Source organism: Montipora foliosa, chromosome 12 (assembly GCF_036669935.1).
Source record: "Montipora foliosa isolate CH-2021 chromosome 12, ASM3666993v2, whole genome shotgun sequence".
NCBI classification, from domain to species: domain Eukaryota; kingdom Metazoa; phylum Cnidaria; class Anthozoa; order Scleractinia; family Acroporidae; genus Montipora; species Montipora foliosa.
This window is the reverse complement of record NC_090880.1, coordinates 28,188,490-28,200,274: the sequence shown is the minus strand read 5'-3', so window position 1 is coordinate 28,200,274 and position 11,785 is coordinate 28,188,490. Positions and strand designations below refer to the sequence as shown.

The 11,785-nt window shown below is 39.1% G+C and overlaps 1 protein-coding gene across 4 annotated transcripts in view; it reads left to right on the top strand.

Moving 5' to 3' along the window:
* Nucleotides 1-6,955, top strand: part of LOC137979743 (short-chain collagen C4-like) — a 40,302-nt gene extending 33,347 nt beyond the window's left edge. The window contains exons 4-8 of one of the 4 annotated variants that reach the window (XM_068827080.1): nucleotides 2,023-3,147; nucleotides 4,160-4,236; nucleotides 4,529-4,645; nucleotides 5,730-5,918; nucleotides 6,338-6,955. In XM_068827080.1, coding sequence (XP_068683181.1) covers nucleotides 2,906-3,147; nucleotides 4,160-4,236; nucleotides 4,529-4,645; nucleotides 5,730-5,918; nucleotides 6,338-6,819 — 1,107 coding nt within the window. In that variant the 5' untranslated portion in view covers nucleotides 2,023-2,905 and the 3' untranslated portion in view covers nucleotides 6,820-6,955. The other 3 variants (XM_068827079.1, XM_068827082.1, XM_068827081.1) reach the window with 3 other exon arrangements.
* Nucleotides 6,956-11,785: the final 4,830 nt, after the last annotated feature.

Below are 11,785 nucleotides of genomic sequence, written 5' to 3'. Positions count from 1 at the left end.
CTGCGTTCGAATATTCAAAAGTTCCGAACACACATTTAAGAAACCACTCGTTGGGTGCCCCAGATATTTTCCAGGTTTCATTTGTCAATTATAGCAACAACGTTCACGATCACTCCCATTTTTCAGATTTTTCAATCGAATCTTTGTAGCGCCGCTAAATTGCGCTTACTGGCATTTTTTTGGCACGTCGCTTTCGTCTAAGGACAACCGTTGACGCCGTTGAGCCGCATTACAAAAGAAATTGTTTTCATGTACCGAATTTCTGTTAACGGCGATGGTCAATATGGAAATGTTGGGTAGTTCGTTTTCACTCAAAAAGCCGTCGACTTGGTCGTCCATTATCGTGACATTTGCTCGTACTCTCTTAACGACAAAGAAACTTATATTACTCCTAATCACCCGTTTTCTCTTTTCGCTTTTGAGTTCACTCGGTGAAACTTTTATAGCCAGTTAACCCATCAGTTATAAACTTTTACGTTCATTTCACTCGACGAAAAAAGCTGATGCAACAGTGATTTATTAATTTGATATTCCTGTATTTAACTTGGTAATCAGTACTGTGTTGACTTTATTGTCAATTTTCTTTGCAATTACAACTCTTACGCCACCGAGCCTATCTTTACTCATCATGATTCTTCCTCATGCATTCCCATTATGTCGTCAACTCCCGGCATATTTTGCTGTTTTTCGTGGTGTTACAATAAAGCCCTTTCATATTGTTACAAAATTTACCAGTTCCACCTGTTTCAGTGTTCAAGTATTCTTGGGATAACCAAATCACACACCATAGCACGAGAGGAACCACTGACTCTGTGAGCTTACACTCAAAGGCCACCTTTTGGCCCATGCAAAACTGCTACAAATAAAAGGGGAATAAAAAGAACGCCACAAAATATGTCCCTGTAACCGTTAATGATTTCATACTGTAAATGAATGTAAATGAATTAAACGTAATAGAGTTTTGTATTGCTATGCAGTTTTGACCTTTGAGAGGAAGACAGCGACACCAACGAACGGCGTAACTTGAAAAATCAATCAACTTTTTTTGACGCTATCGTAAACCTGTTTTCCGCCGGTCTATATCCCATACTGTTCGCGTATCACAATAGCAAAAATGCTGAAAATGCTACAAATGTATTGAATTGGAAGAATTCCTTATTGAAGTAAATATGGAGAATGAAGGATTTCTTGCGGTGTGTTCGCGTTGTCGTCAGAACTTCATCGATTGAGTGTGGTTACATTAATTCCTATTTTACTTCATTAGGGACTTGAACATTTACGACAGCGACGAACCGAAAACACTGAAAACGTCACCTTAAAATATAAACTTTGCACTTGCGTAAGTGTTTCGCGATTATTCCGTGTCTTTCATGTCATGAGGCGAAGTATCCTTAAACTCAACAGTTGAAAACGAACGGTTTCTGAGTAAAAGATTCAAATTTATTTCCTCACCTTAAGTTTAGTGATTTATGTCGCAAAGTACTGGCAGAAATACGAGATAATAAAACAAGTGCCGTACATTTATTTTTTTCTCTTTTAACCGATCATATTATTATTTTGTTGAGCTCTCGTTGCCCTGGCCTTCGTCTTTTCTAAAACTCTCTGCTTTACTTTCTTGTTTTCCAGAGGACGGAAAACAAAGGTATTGAAGCTGCAACTGCAGCACGCCCTTTTGCCGCATTAAAACCGAGTTTAGGACGCGTCGCTGTTGCCGTTGCATCGTCCTTATCAAAGCTCTTTGTTATGGATAAATGAGACATAAGCGCATCATTAATCTGCAAACGTATTGATCGCTTCATTATCAAGTCCAAACGACATGTTCTCGTACATTTCATCTTATTCAAATAACCCTTCAAGAAAAGGTTAAACTGAGACGTATAAGTTTTTTTTCCTACTTTCATCGCATTATACAGACCAAACTTCATTCGGCATGTCGGCTTTCCATTTCTTCAACGAATGACCCAATTGTTTCTATTTCAACGACCAGAGCATTTTCTAACACTGAATTCACTTGACTTACAGAAAGACCTCAGGGGAGCGCAGACATATCGCCGAAAGCTTAATGCGTTACTTTTCTGTATTCTTTAGTTCAAGAGAAAACTACAGACAAATCTACATACATCGTCTTATAGGTAAGAACGCCGCTCTAGCTCTAAGAACTGTAATATGTCAACAATGTATGCGCAAGATCGGCGCTCTTTGTTGCACAGACCATCGTCAATTGAGCCAGATGTAGAATGTTTATTTTTGCAGTACACTACATGAACAATTGAAAATTTATTGTTCGATGCTAGCGACTTCCATATAACCTAAAATTTCCTCAGTTCACGTCGTCGTCAGGGCGAGAAATTAATTAATGGCAAAGGAACGCGGTTGCAAAATGTAACGGTTTGAAAACAGTTAATAATGAAGCACTGTGATTTCCTGCTGTTAGATTTCAAAAAAGCCAGCCGAACAAAGCTACTTTGAAACCATTTTTTATCAGCCCAGAAATGTTATTTGCAAATCTGTCTGAGCAGTCCAACTGTGCGTGGGGAATATTCAGGTCCTATTTGAGGCAAAGCTTGTTTTCGTTGACTTATTTAATCAAGTCAGCTATCGCTTAGGGTTTCTTAGTCACAAAAATATTTTTATTCCACTTGGATGTAGATTGATTGTGTACCCGAGGTGGTTATAATTTTCTATCCGTTGACTGATGTATTGACATTTACCCGCGTGACTCTTTGTTCAAGGGCATCTCAGTTGTAAACGCGAAAAAGTTCAAGCTTGTATCTTTGTGAAGCTCTCTGCAGAATCAATAAAACATTATTCTAGTGGTTCGCTTACGGTATATTTATTTCGTTTCTCCAACTTGATACTCCACTTGTACCGAAGGCAGTGATCAAAGAAGACTATTTCGTCAGCTATGAAGTATCCGCAAGTGAAAACCCCTTGGTGTGGTTTGCGTTTCCTTGTTGTGTTAATGATGTGCTTTACCATTTTGGCTCATATCTCAGCCATGGATGATCAGCGCCCAAAAACTCACAATAACCATGCAACTGGACAAACGCCTGAGTCGATGCTGTTTCGCGAACGCAGAGGAATTAAGAAAAACATCACTCAAAACCCACAAAGCTTTGAACAACGACTGAAAAGCCTTGAAGAGAGGTTTGTCCTCGATAATCCATAGCTGCTTACCCTCCCAATACAAGAGACTAACTCAGGGAGAAATCTTTTAAAATTTTTCTTCATTTGTTTATTGTTTCCAATGTTGTATTTACTGTATTTTTCGCTTACGGAGATCCACGCTCATAACTGCTTCGTCGAGTCCGGCTTGACCACTAATGTTATTTGATAACATTTCTATATAATTCTTCATGTATTAGGAGTTTACATTTTTATAGTTTTCAGAAATAAAATTCAGGCTCGGGATTCAGCGAAGGCTGAAACTTTCTCCTGAAACTTGGTATGTCTTAATTATTCGTGTTCCCAGCAGTAATAATTATAAGATGTTGCCAGTTAATTTAATTCCAAATGAAATATTGCTGTAGTTTCTTTTTTTTGTGCGTGTGTGTGACGTTCAGGAGGTAAGGAGTGAATATGTCTATCGATTCTTGCACAGAAAGAGAATTTTTTTCGCTAAAATCAAATATATTTTACCAATTGAGTGAAACGAACTAGAGAAACGAACTGGAGACACGAGACAAACTAGAGAAACGAGTTTAGAAAACTTCCCCCGCTTGGAGCTATTTATCCAAACGATGGGAAAATGTAAGTGGTTGGAAGCATCAAAGATTCGAAGGAAAGAGTGATGTTATTTTCGCCACTCCATGCAGGATATCATGTAAAATTTCAGCTGTAACAAAACCAAAAAGAGAAATAAAATCACACGACTGAGAACTTTCCACATGTCGGCAGGGCTTGTTCATGCAATGAGAACTACGGAATCAAACGTTTGTACCATCTCCTGAAAACTCTTTAACATTGCAATGTTGACATAACACAACACGGATAGTTATATGCGGGTTGAAAGTTCTTTCCCTAAAATATAATTATGCCTTCACCTGTTTGTGCTTGAACGCCTTTCTTATAGCTCAGACATCACCATCTGATCGCAATCAACAATTCTGATGAATATCAACACTTTAATTTATTTATTTATTATTTTTTTTTTTGGTAGATTTGATGCACTGATGCGGTTCCCTTCTGTGGGATCAAGTGGGGATTCTTACAATTCACTTGTGGCCTACCTTTTGGGTTGGTATCAAACCCACCCTTCATTATAAGACAATGACATTCAAAAGAAAAGCTATTCAGTGATAAAAGTTTTTCATTTCTTAGAGGCAAAACAGAAAATAAACTCTTCCGTGATTTGCAATGTTCATGCCAGTACATGAGCGCAACAATATTCTGGCATAAAAACGTTATTTTGTTCAGGTTATTTTCTTTAACAGAAAGTAATTGAAGGTTAATGTAACCGCCAACAACGATTTTTAAGGAATTACCGATTATGAACTCTAACTCTTTTGTACCATTTTCAATTTCAAAGGAAAGCATACCCAAAACAGTGGAAAGGAAAAGATGGGACCTCCTGGACCCCCTGGTACACCAGGGACACCAGGATTGGCTGGTAAGCCTGGTTCGGATGGAAAAACAGGCCCCAAAGGTAAACGAAACTTTACACTGCTCAGAGACCACGTGCCCATATTAAAACTTCACTTAACAGAGGTGTCATAGATTTGGCTGTCTTCTGGTCAAAACGTCTGAAACTTTAAGGAAAGCACCCCTAATAACACTGTACTATTTCGTGCCTGATAAATAAAACCATCCTGCCAATTATATATCAAATTTATTATGTAGGGGAAAAGGAGGCGTTTACAACGAAATAGGCCATTTTATAGTCACGGTTTGCTCAGTGACCTAGCCTATGAGAGGCTGCGAGGTATTGATACAGACCTCACTGCTTTTATCATGTAAATTGTGTTGTTGTAATTCTACTTAGTCTCCATTAACATTAGAAAAGCACAAAGGTTTGTACCAACGCAGGGTCACCGGCAGCCTTGCTTTCATTCTTAGGCCAGGTAACTTAGCTACAACTGTAAAATGGTCTATTTGTGGCCGTTTCTGAGAGAAAGAGCCAAAACTTGGAAAAACATTAATCCAAGTTAAAATCTACCTCAATCCTCTCCATCAGTACTGGAAAAAAAGAGAGAATAGTAGTCTCACCTGACCAATGGATTCTGCAGTGAACAAAAGAAAAATAATTATCTTTTGGACCCCACCATAGCATGCAGCAAGATAGCATGGTAGAGCCCCTTTAAAGAGATAAATTAGAAGTTAAAACTGGTCCAAACTGAGGATGATTTGATTCAACCAATCGCTAAATAGGAAGTGTTTAAACGTCTTCATCGCACCATTTCCAAACTTAATACAGGATAAATACCTAACCGAAGAACTACATCTCAGGAACTATTACTCAGATTGAAGGATCACGGCAAAACGTGCAGATGCCCGGTATTTCGTTGATTATTGCAGCAACATAATCAGGCGTGTCTAAAAATTATATATAACTGTCTGTCATAGTGTACATCTTGTAAATATTGATCCAATAAACAACGAAATATCATTTCTACCTTTTGCCCACCCATCCTTTTTGTTTGTGACCATGGAAAACTGCTCCCTTGCAACTTTCCCCATCAGCACACAACAAATGATGATGTCACATGCGAGTGTACCTCTTTTCCTCACAGGAGAACCGGGAAAGCCTAGCACAAACAAGCCGTTACCAGGCCCTCCTGGTCCTAAGGGCCAACAGGGAGCCCAGGGACCTCAAGGCGCCAAAGGAGAAAGAGGACGAGACGGGACTGGACAGTCTGGGGTGAAGTATGTTCGGTGGGGAAGGACCACATGTCCCAGTGGAGCTCAGATTGTCTATAAAGGTATAAAATCACTGAACAAGGCAATTGAACGCTTCCTATCGCCAGGCATTCCGTGAAAAAAGCTTATTGCATCAGTTGAAAATAGCAGCTGGCCCAAGCAATATTACACTTACTTTGCTTCATGTTTTGGTGCTTGTGATAAAATTCTTGAAGTCTCAAATTTTCCTTTCTTTATAGGTATAGTAATAAGTCACAGGGGTCGTGGGGAGTAGAAAACGAATTACGCAAAAGGAACACGAATCAAAAGGAAATACTGATCTCGCTAAAAATAGACTGAATGAAAACATAGCATGGCAAAAACGGCCAAAAACCACAACATTGAGAATTCCTTTAGAAGTGTAATTTAATTAGGAATTAGTACTTGTTTTTGCCTCTCTGAGCAAGCTAAATGCGTTTTACATACCATTTCCACGTTTCAGGGATAATTGGGGGTGAACAGCACGATCACTACGGTGGTGGAGCCAACTACCTTTGTCTTCCTCACACTCCAAAGTACGACAAGTACAAAGATGGTCACCAGCATGCAGGATACATTTACGGCGCTGAGTATCAAGTCAGTCAATACAACGGAGACCCTTTTAAGAGAAATCGCCATGATCATGAAGCACCCTGTGTTGTCTGCTTTGTGAAGTCACGTGGTTCAATGCTGATGATGCCTGCAAGGAATGACTGTCCATCTGGATGGACCGAAGAGTATCATGGGTACCTGATGACTGAACATCATGGTCACAAACATTCAAGAGATTTCATCTGTGTCGATGGTGATCTAGAATTCGTTCCCGGTACCCAGGCTAACAAAGATGGTGCCTTGCTGTATCCCGTGGAAGGCGTTTGTGGTTCACTTCCCTGTCTTCCATATGTCAGCGGTCGAGAGTTAACATGCGCCGTGTGCACCAAGTAATGAAAGAGGAAAGAAAGCTTGAACAGTAGTTGATTTGCATTAGAACTAAACAGAAACTAAATGAAATATCAATCGCTAGCAAGCCAGAGAGCAAATGTAGAGTAAGGGTGCAAAACAATAAACTTGTTGATCTTAATGAGTCTTGTGTTACACGATTATGTTCAATTCGATCCAATAATCAGCATCCTACAGCTGAGATGTCTTGGAACAAGTGCCCTCTTCGATTGGTACCGAATATACTAAACATTTTAGACGTACTCAAGTCTTCTTACAAAACTCAGTAGAAATTGATCCTCCACGGCAAGTTCATTTTCATTAATTAATTGAAATTTCTCCGACAAATCAAATAAGACCACATTGGTATGAAACCCAAGGTTGACCCCAATGGAACGAAAATACTTAAGCATTTGAACTTACCTAACCTAGATAACGGACAATCTTTCCTCCCTTGTACCCCCATTCTTTTTCTAAGTGACACCGTCCTGGGCATGTATTTTCATGTGCCTCTTTCAACAAGAATGGGTACAAGAGAGGAAGGATTGTCCACTGTCTGGTTTAGGCAGAGTTAACTGAATAGAGGGTAATGTGAAGTGCTAGATTTCTATCCCATGTGAACCATGTGAGCGTTAGCCCTACTGATGGAAATGGGCCCACACAAGGACAGAGAAAAACTCTGACCATTACCCTCTATTCAGTTAACTCTGTTTAAAATATAAGTGCTACACGGCCAACGTTTGTATAAACGTAACCTTTCCTTGTACTTGTTTGGTTTAGGTACGAGTATTAACCTCTTTCATAATGGCGGCCCAAGAAAATATCCTTTTGCTTTAATGCTAATAAGCCTTTGTAGCCTCGCAACGACGAGCAAATTTCTAAAGAATATTTGTTTCAAAATGAGGGCAGTAGGTCTAATTAACATAAACACAAAAGAATGAAAAAGTGGTCGCCATTTTTGACAGTGACACTTCCACCCTGTTTGACAACAAAGATTTGTCAAATACCTCACCCTGAGACAACCTGGCATAAAATTTACCATGAAATTCGAAGAACAGCATAAAATTCCGTTTTTAGACGGCCTTGTCAAACGCGAGCAAAATCGTACATATGTTTCAACGATGACCTAGTACAGGAAGAAACTTGTCACCGGCCCTTACATGAAATGGGACTCGACTCCACTCCTTCAAACCAAGAAAGCACGAGGTTAATTTAGTTCGCACCTTGACCTATCGTTGTTTTCGTATTTGTTCTGATTCCTCTTTATGCGTTCTTGCCTTTAGTTAATGAAATTGAAAAACTATTATTGCAAAATGGGTATCCTGTGGGCAAGTGAAGCGTTCAAATCCTGTCACAACATCCCTAAGAAAAAATTCATTCTGGTTTTACCCTAGCTATTTAGGTTTAAAGAATAAAAATTTCTCGCGAAGTGTAAATTCTTGTATTGATAGTTTCTATGGTATCGTTAATTAGGGTTGTTTTTCAAAATAATAGTCGAGTTCAAGCTCTTGATTGCATCATGGGTAATCAGGACAACATGGCGGGAAATTCAGAGGTTTGTATGGAAATTCGAAGCAAAATATACCCTACATGACTCAACTTTATAGACTTTCTCCTTCATAAACCAAACAAATAAGTTCATGTTTACAGCTAGTGAGATGAACTAGACATGGTATCCGTTGTTTGGAATTCCTAAATATTGCTTTTTTTGTCTCCATACATTCTCTGTAATTTTGTGCCTTTGGAATTAAAGGAAATGTATTGCAGAAACCCTTTTTAATAAAATAATGTCTACAACATCCATTCTCTCCAAATTTATTCTGCCGCATCTTTGAGCGCATATCTTCTGTTTTGGAAAACAAAAAACCCAAAATTACATATTATGAACACTTTTCATCGTTTTGAACTTCCTTACAAACCTTTGAATTTCTCTCCATCTTGCCCTGATTACCCATGATTCCTTTAAAAAAACTCAGATTTTCCACTAATTTGAATGCCTAGTTGTTATCGGACAGTTCAATAAGTTTAAATCAACCTATCACAACTTTGGTTTCAATCACCATAGAAACAGTGTACAGGCTCATGGCGCAGAATGGCCGGACATCAGTTAAAATCTTATTAGCATAATAGCACCGCGTGAAATTTAATGACTGATGGTTGAAACTTATAGGTCACTTTGGAAAACACCACCAAATTTTGCATAAGCATTGTCTCCAGTTTCTCTTGGGACTTACAATGGTCCCAAGAGAAAACAAAAACAATGCTTATGCAAAATTTGGGGGGACAAACAAAGAGTATTATGGTATTTTCCAAAGCGGCTGGCCGAACTCCTCTCCTCAAGCTTAATTTAAGGAGCGTATCTGGTCACAAATTTCAACTTGTAAACTGCAAAAAAAACAAGACGTTCATAAAGCAAAAGAAACCTAGAGAAGCTATTGGAGATTTGATTTAGTATTCGAAGGATTTTTGAGAAAGTTTATATAGGAATTTAAAAATGTCGTATGCACATAGATAAATTTTCGTTTCTTGTTCATGTTATTGTCAACTTGTAAGCTGCAAAGTTTTGTAACTTAGTAAATTCAAATATTGAGTGAGAATGGTTTGGAATAGGGAAAGCGATTTCCTTGGAAATTTTGATTTAGTGTGATAACCCCGAGCTAATGAACCATTTTTCTCATAAATATGCATTTTTTTTCATATATCCGCGTCATTGAAGCTTGCCTTAGCGCCGCCCCTGAGTTCCCTGAGAGTATGGGTGTACTTTCCAGTTTACTCGTTTTTAATACGATCTCTCACGAACACTCACGATCGCCGCCGATGGTAGAAGGGGAATGTAATTACACGACATCAACTTTTTACAAGGTTTCCTATGAAGAAATGCTTTAGCAATTTGAAGATGTAACTGATTTCTCCCTATTTACAGCGACTTAACTTAAAACGACTGCTTTATATGGAAACAATGAGATTTATTTGTTGCGTGATCTTAAAAGGATGCACTTTCGCAGCGCACCATTCGTCAAAAAGGGAAATTTTTGTCTAACAGTAACTGTAATAAGTTACATCGATTCAGATCGCACGACGATCAAGACAGCGGAGACAGAGTTGCGCGTCACTTAGTTCAAGTCACGCGCCATTCTCCGCGCCGGTTGAGTTTCGCAAGCTAATTGAAGGTCACTTTTGGCTGTCTATCGCCATAGTTCTTGTACTCAGTGTGGCTGCATGCAGTCCCAATTACTGCTGCTGTAGGGCTGTCTAGTCATAAAGGCAGCCCCAGAATAAATACTCTTGGATGTGCCGAATAAAGCAATGCGGCACACCTAAAGGCTATGTGATGTATTTGCATTTCACGGAGTATCGTCAGGTGAAAACGGGTTTCGGTGCTAAATCAATGCAAAATGCACAACCTCAGGCATGTGATCTCTGATGTTTGTTTAAGATCCATACTATCTTTTAGAGCATCTTTTCTTCATCAAAACCTTTCCGTCCTCAAGGATATAAACGTAAGGGTAATATAGGCCGCCGGGAGGGAGGGGGGTAAATTGTAGAGGGACTTTTACGTACAACCGGACTTAAAACGGTGATGGTTAAGAAATAATTTGAGGTGGATTTAACGTGGCTCACACCAGTTTCAGCCTTTTAAAGATACTGTACTGCTAAAAGTATTGACTTAACAACAACATTGTTTCCTATAACTACAGTGTTATGATTGGAGCATATGAACCATTAATAATTTATTATTGCTTTACAAGATAAGATCGGTATTGTTAGGTAATTGCTACCAAAGAAGCAAGAAATCCCTCCAAAACTACCCTATATTTTATCTTTAGTTGCATGTATCTCTAAAACGAACTCGGTGACCCCCATTTTTCATTGCTGATTAGCTGGCCATGGTAAAACGATCTGCATTCTTTGGAGAAGATGTAGAGCCACCTTAACTGCTCTTCTTCTTTGGAGAGCCAAAGATGTAGATAATGTAGAGCCATCTTAACTGCTCTTCTTCTTTGGAGAAGATGTTGAGCCACCTTAACTGCTCATGTTTTTTAAGGTATCTCTGAATCCACTGGACCCGGAGCCCATGAGTAGGAGCTTGCCTCTCTCATACACGCCCTTATGAGTCAACCTTTGCGCGTGACTTTCAATTTTTAGAACGCCACGAGTTAGTTGCTCCTGCTCTGCACACACTGTTTTAAAAGGCCAATCAGAATAAAGTCGTTGTCCAACGAAGACAAATAAAGCAGTAACACTGTATTTAAATCGTACAAATTGTGGTAAATTTATGTAAATACGAGTCTCCTGCTCAAGGGTTCGTTCTAAAAATAGAAAGATACGCGCAAAGGTTGACTCAAAGATCTACTGCATATGGAGGCTCCTACTAATGCGCTCCTGGTAATACGTAGTGATAATGAACGCATTGTGTTAAGCAATAAGGGCGTTTCATATGGTAACATGACATTGCTGTTATGTGATACAGTGTTGTGGAGGCAATCCTTCTAATAGTACAATCTCTTAAAAGTGTTTAAACTGCTTTGAGCAGCTTCATTCACTTTACAGGGATTAAAAATGGGATGAGAGATACAAGCAACTAAAAACGAAGTATAGGGTGTTTTTGGATGACTGTCGTGTTGCTATGGTGACGTATTGCGTCATGATAATGAACGCATCGTGTTACTGAAGCAACAAGGGCGTTTCATATGGTATCATGACATTGCAGTTATATGATACAGTGCTGCGGAGGCAATTCTTCTAATAGTACATTCTCTTTAAAGTGCTGAAACTGCTTTGAGCCATCCTAAGCTCCGTCGCTATTGAGGTGTGTTTTGGGGAAATTTCGTCGCGAATTTGTTAAAGAATACTCCATGTTAATTGCAGATAGTATGGAGCTAAAATAGATCCTACTCAATTCTTCATTTTCAGGAAATCACGACCGCGCAAAGGAGGTCTGGGAAGAGCGATGGTAATGACGTCAGATTGA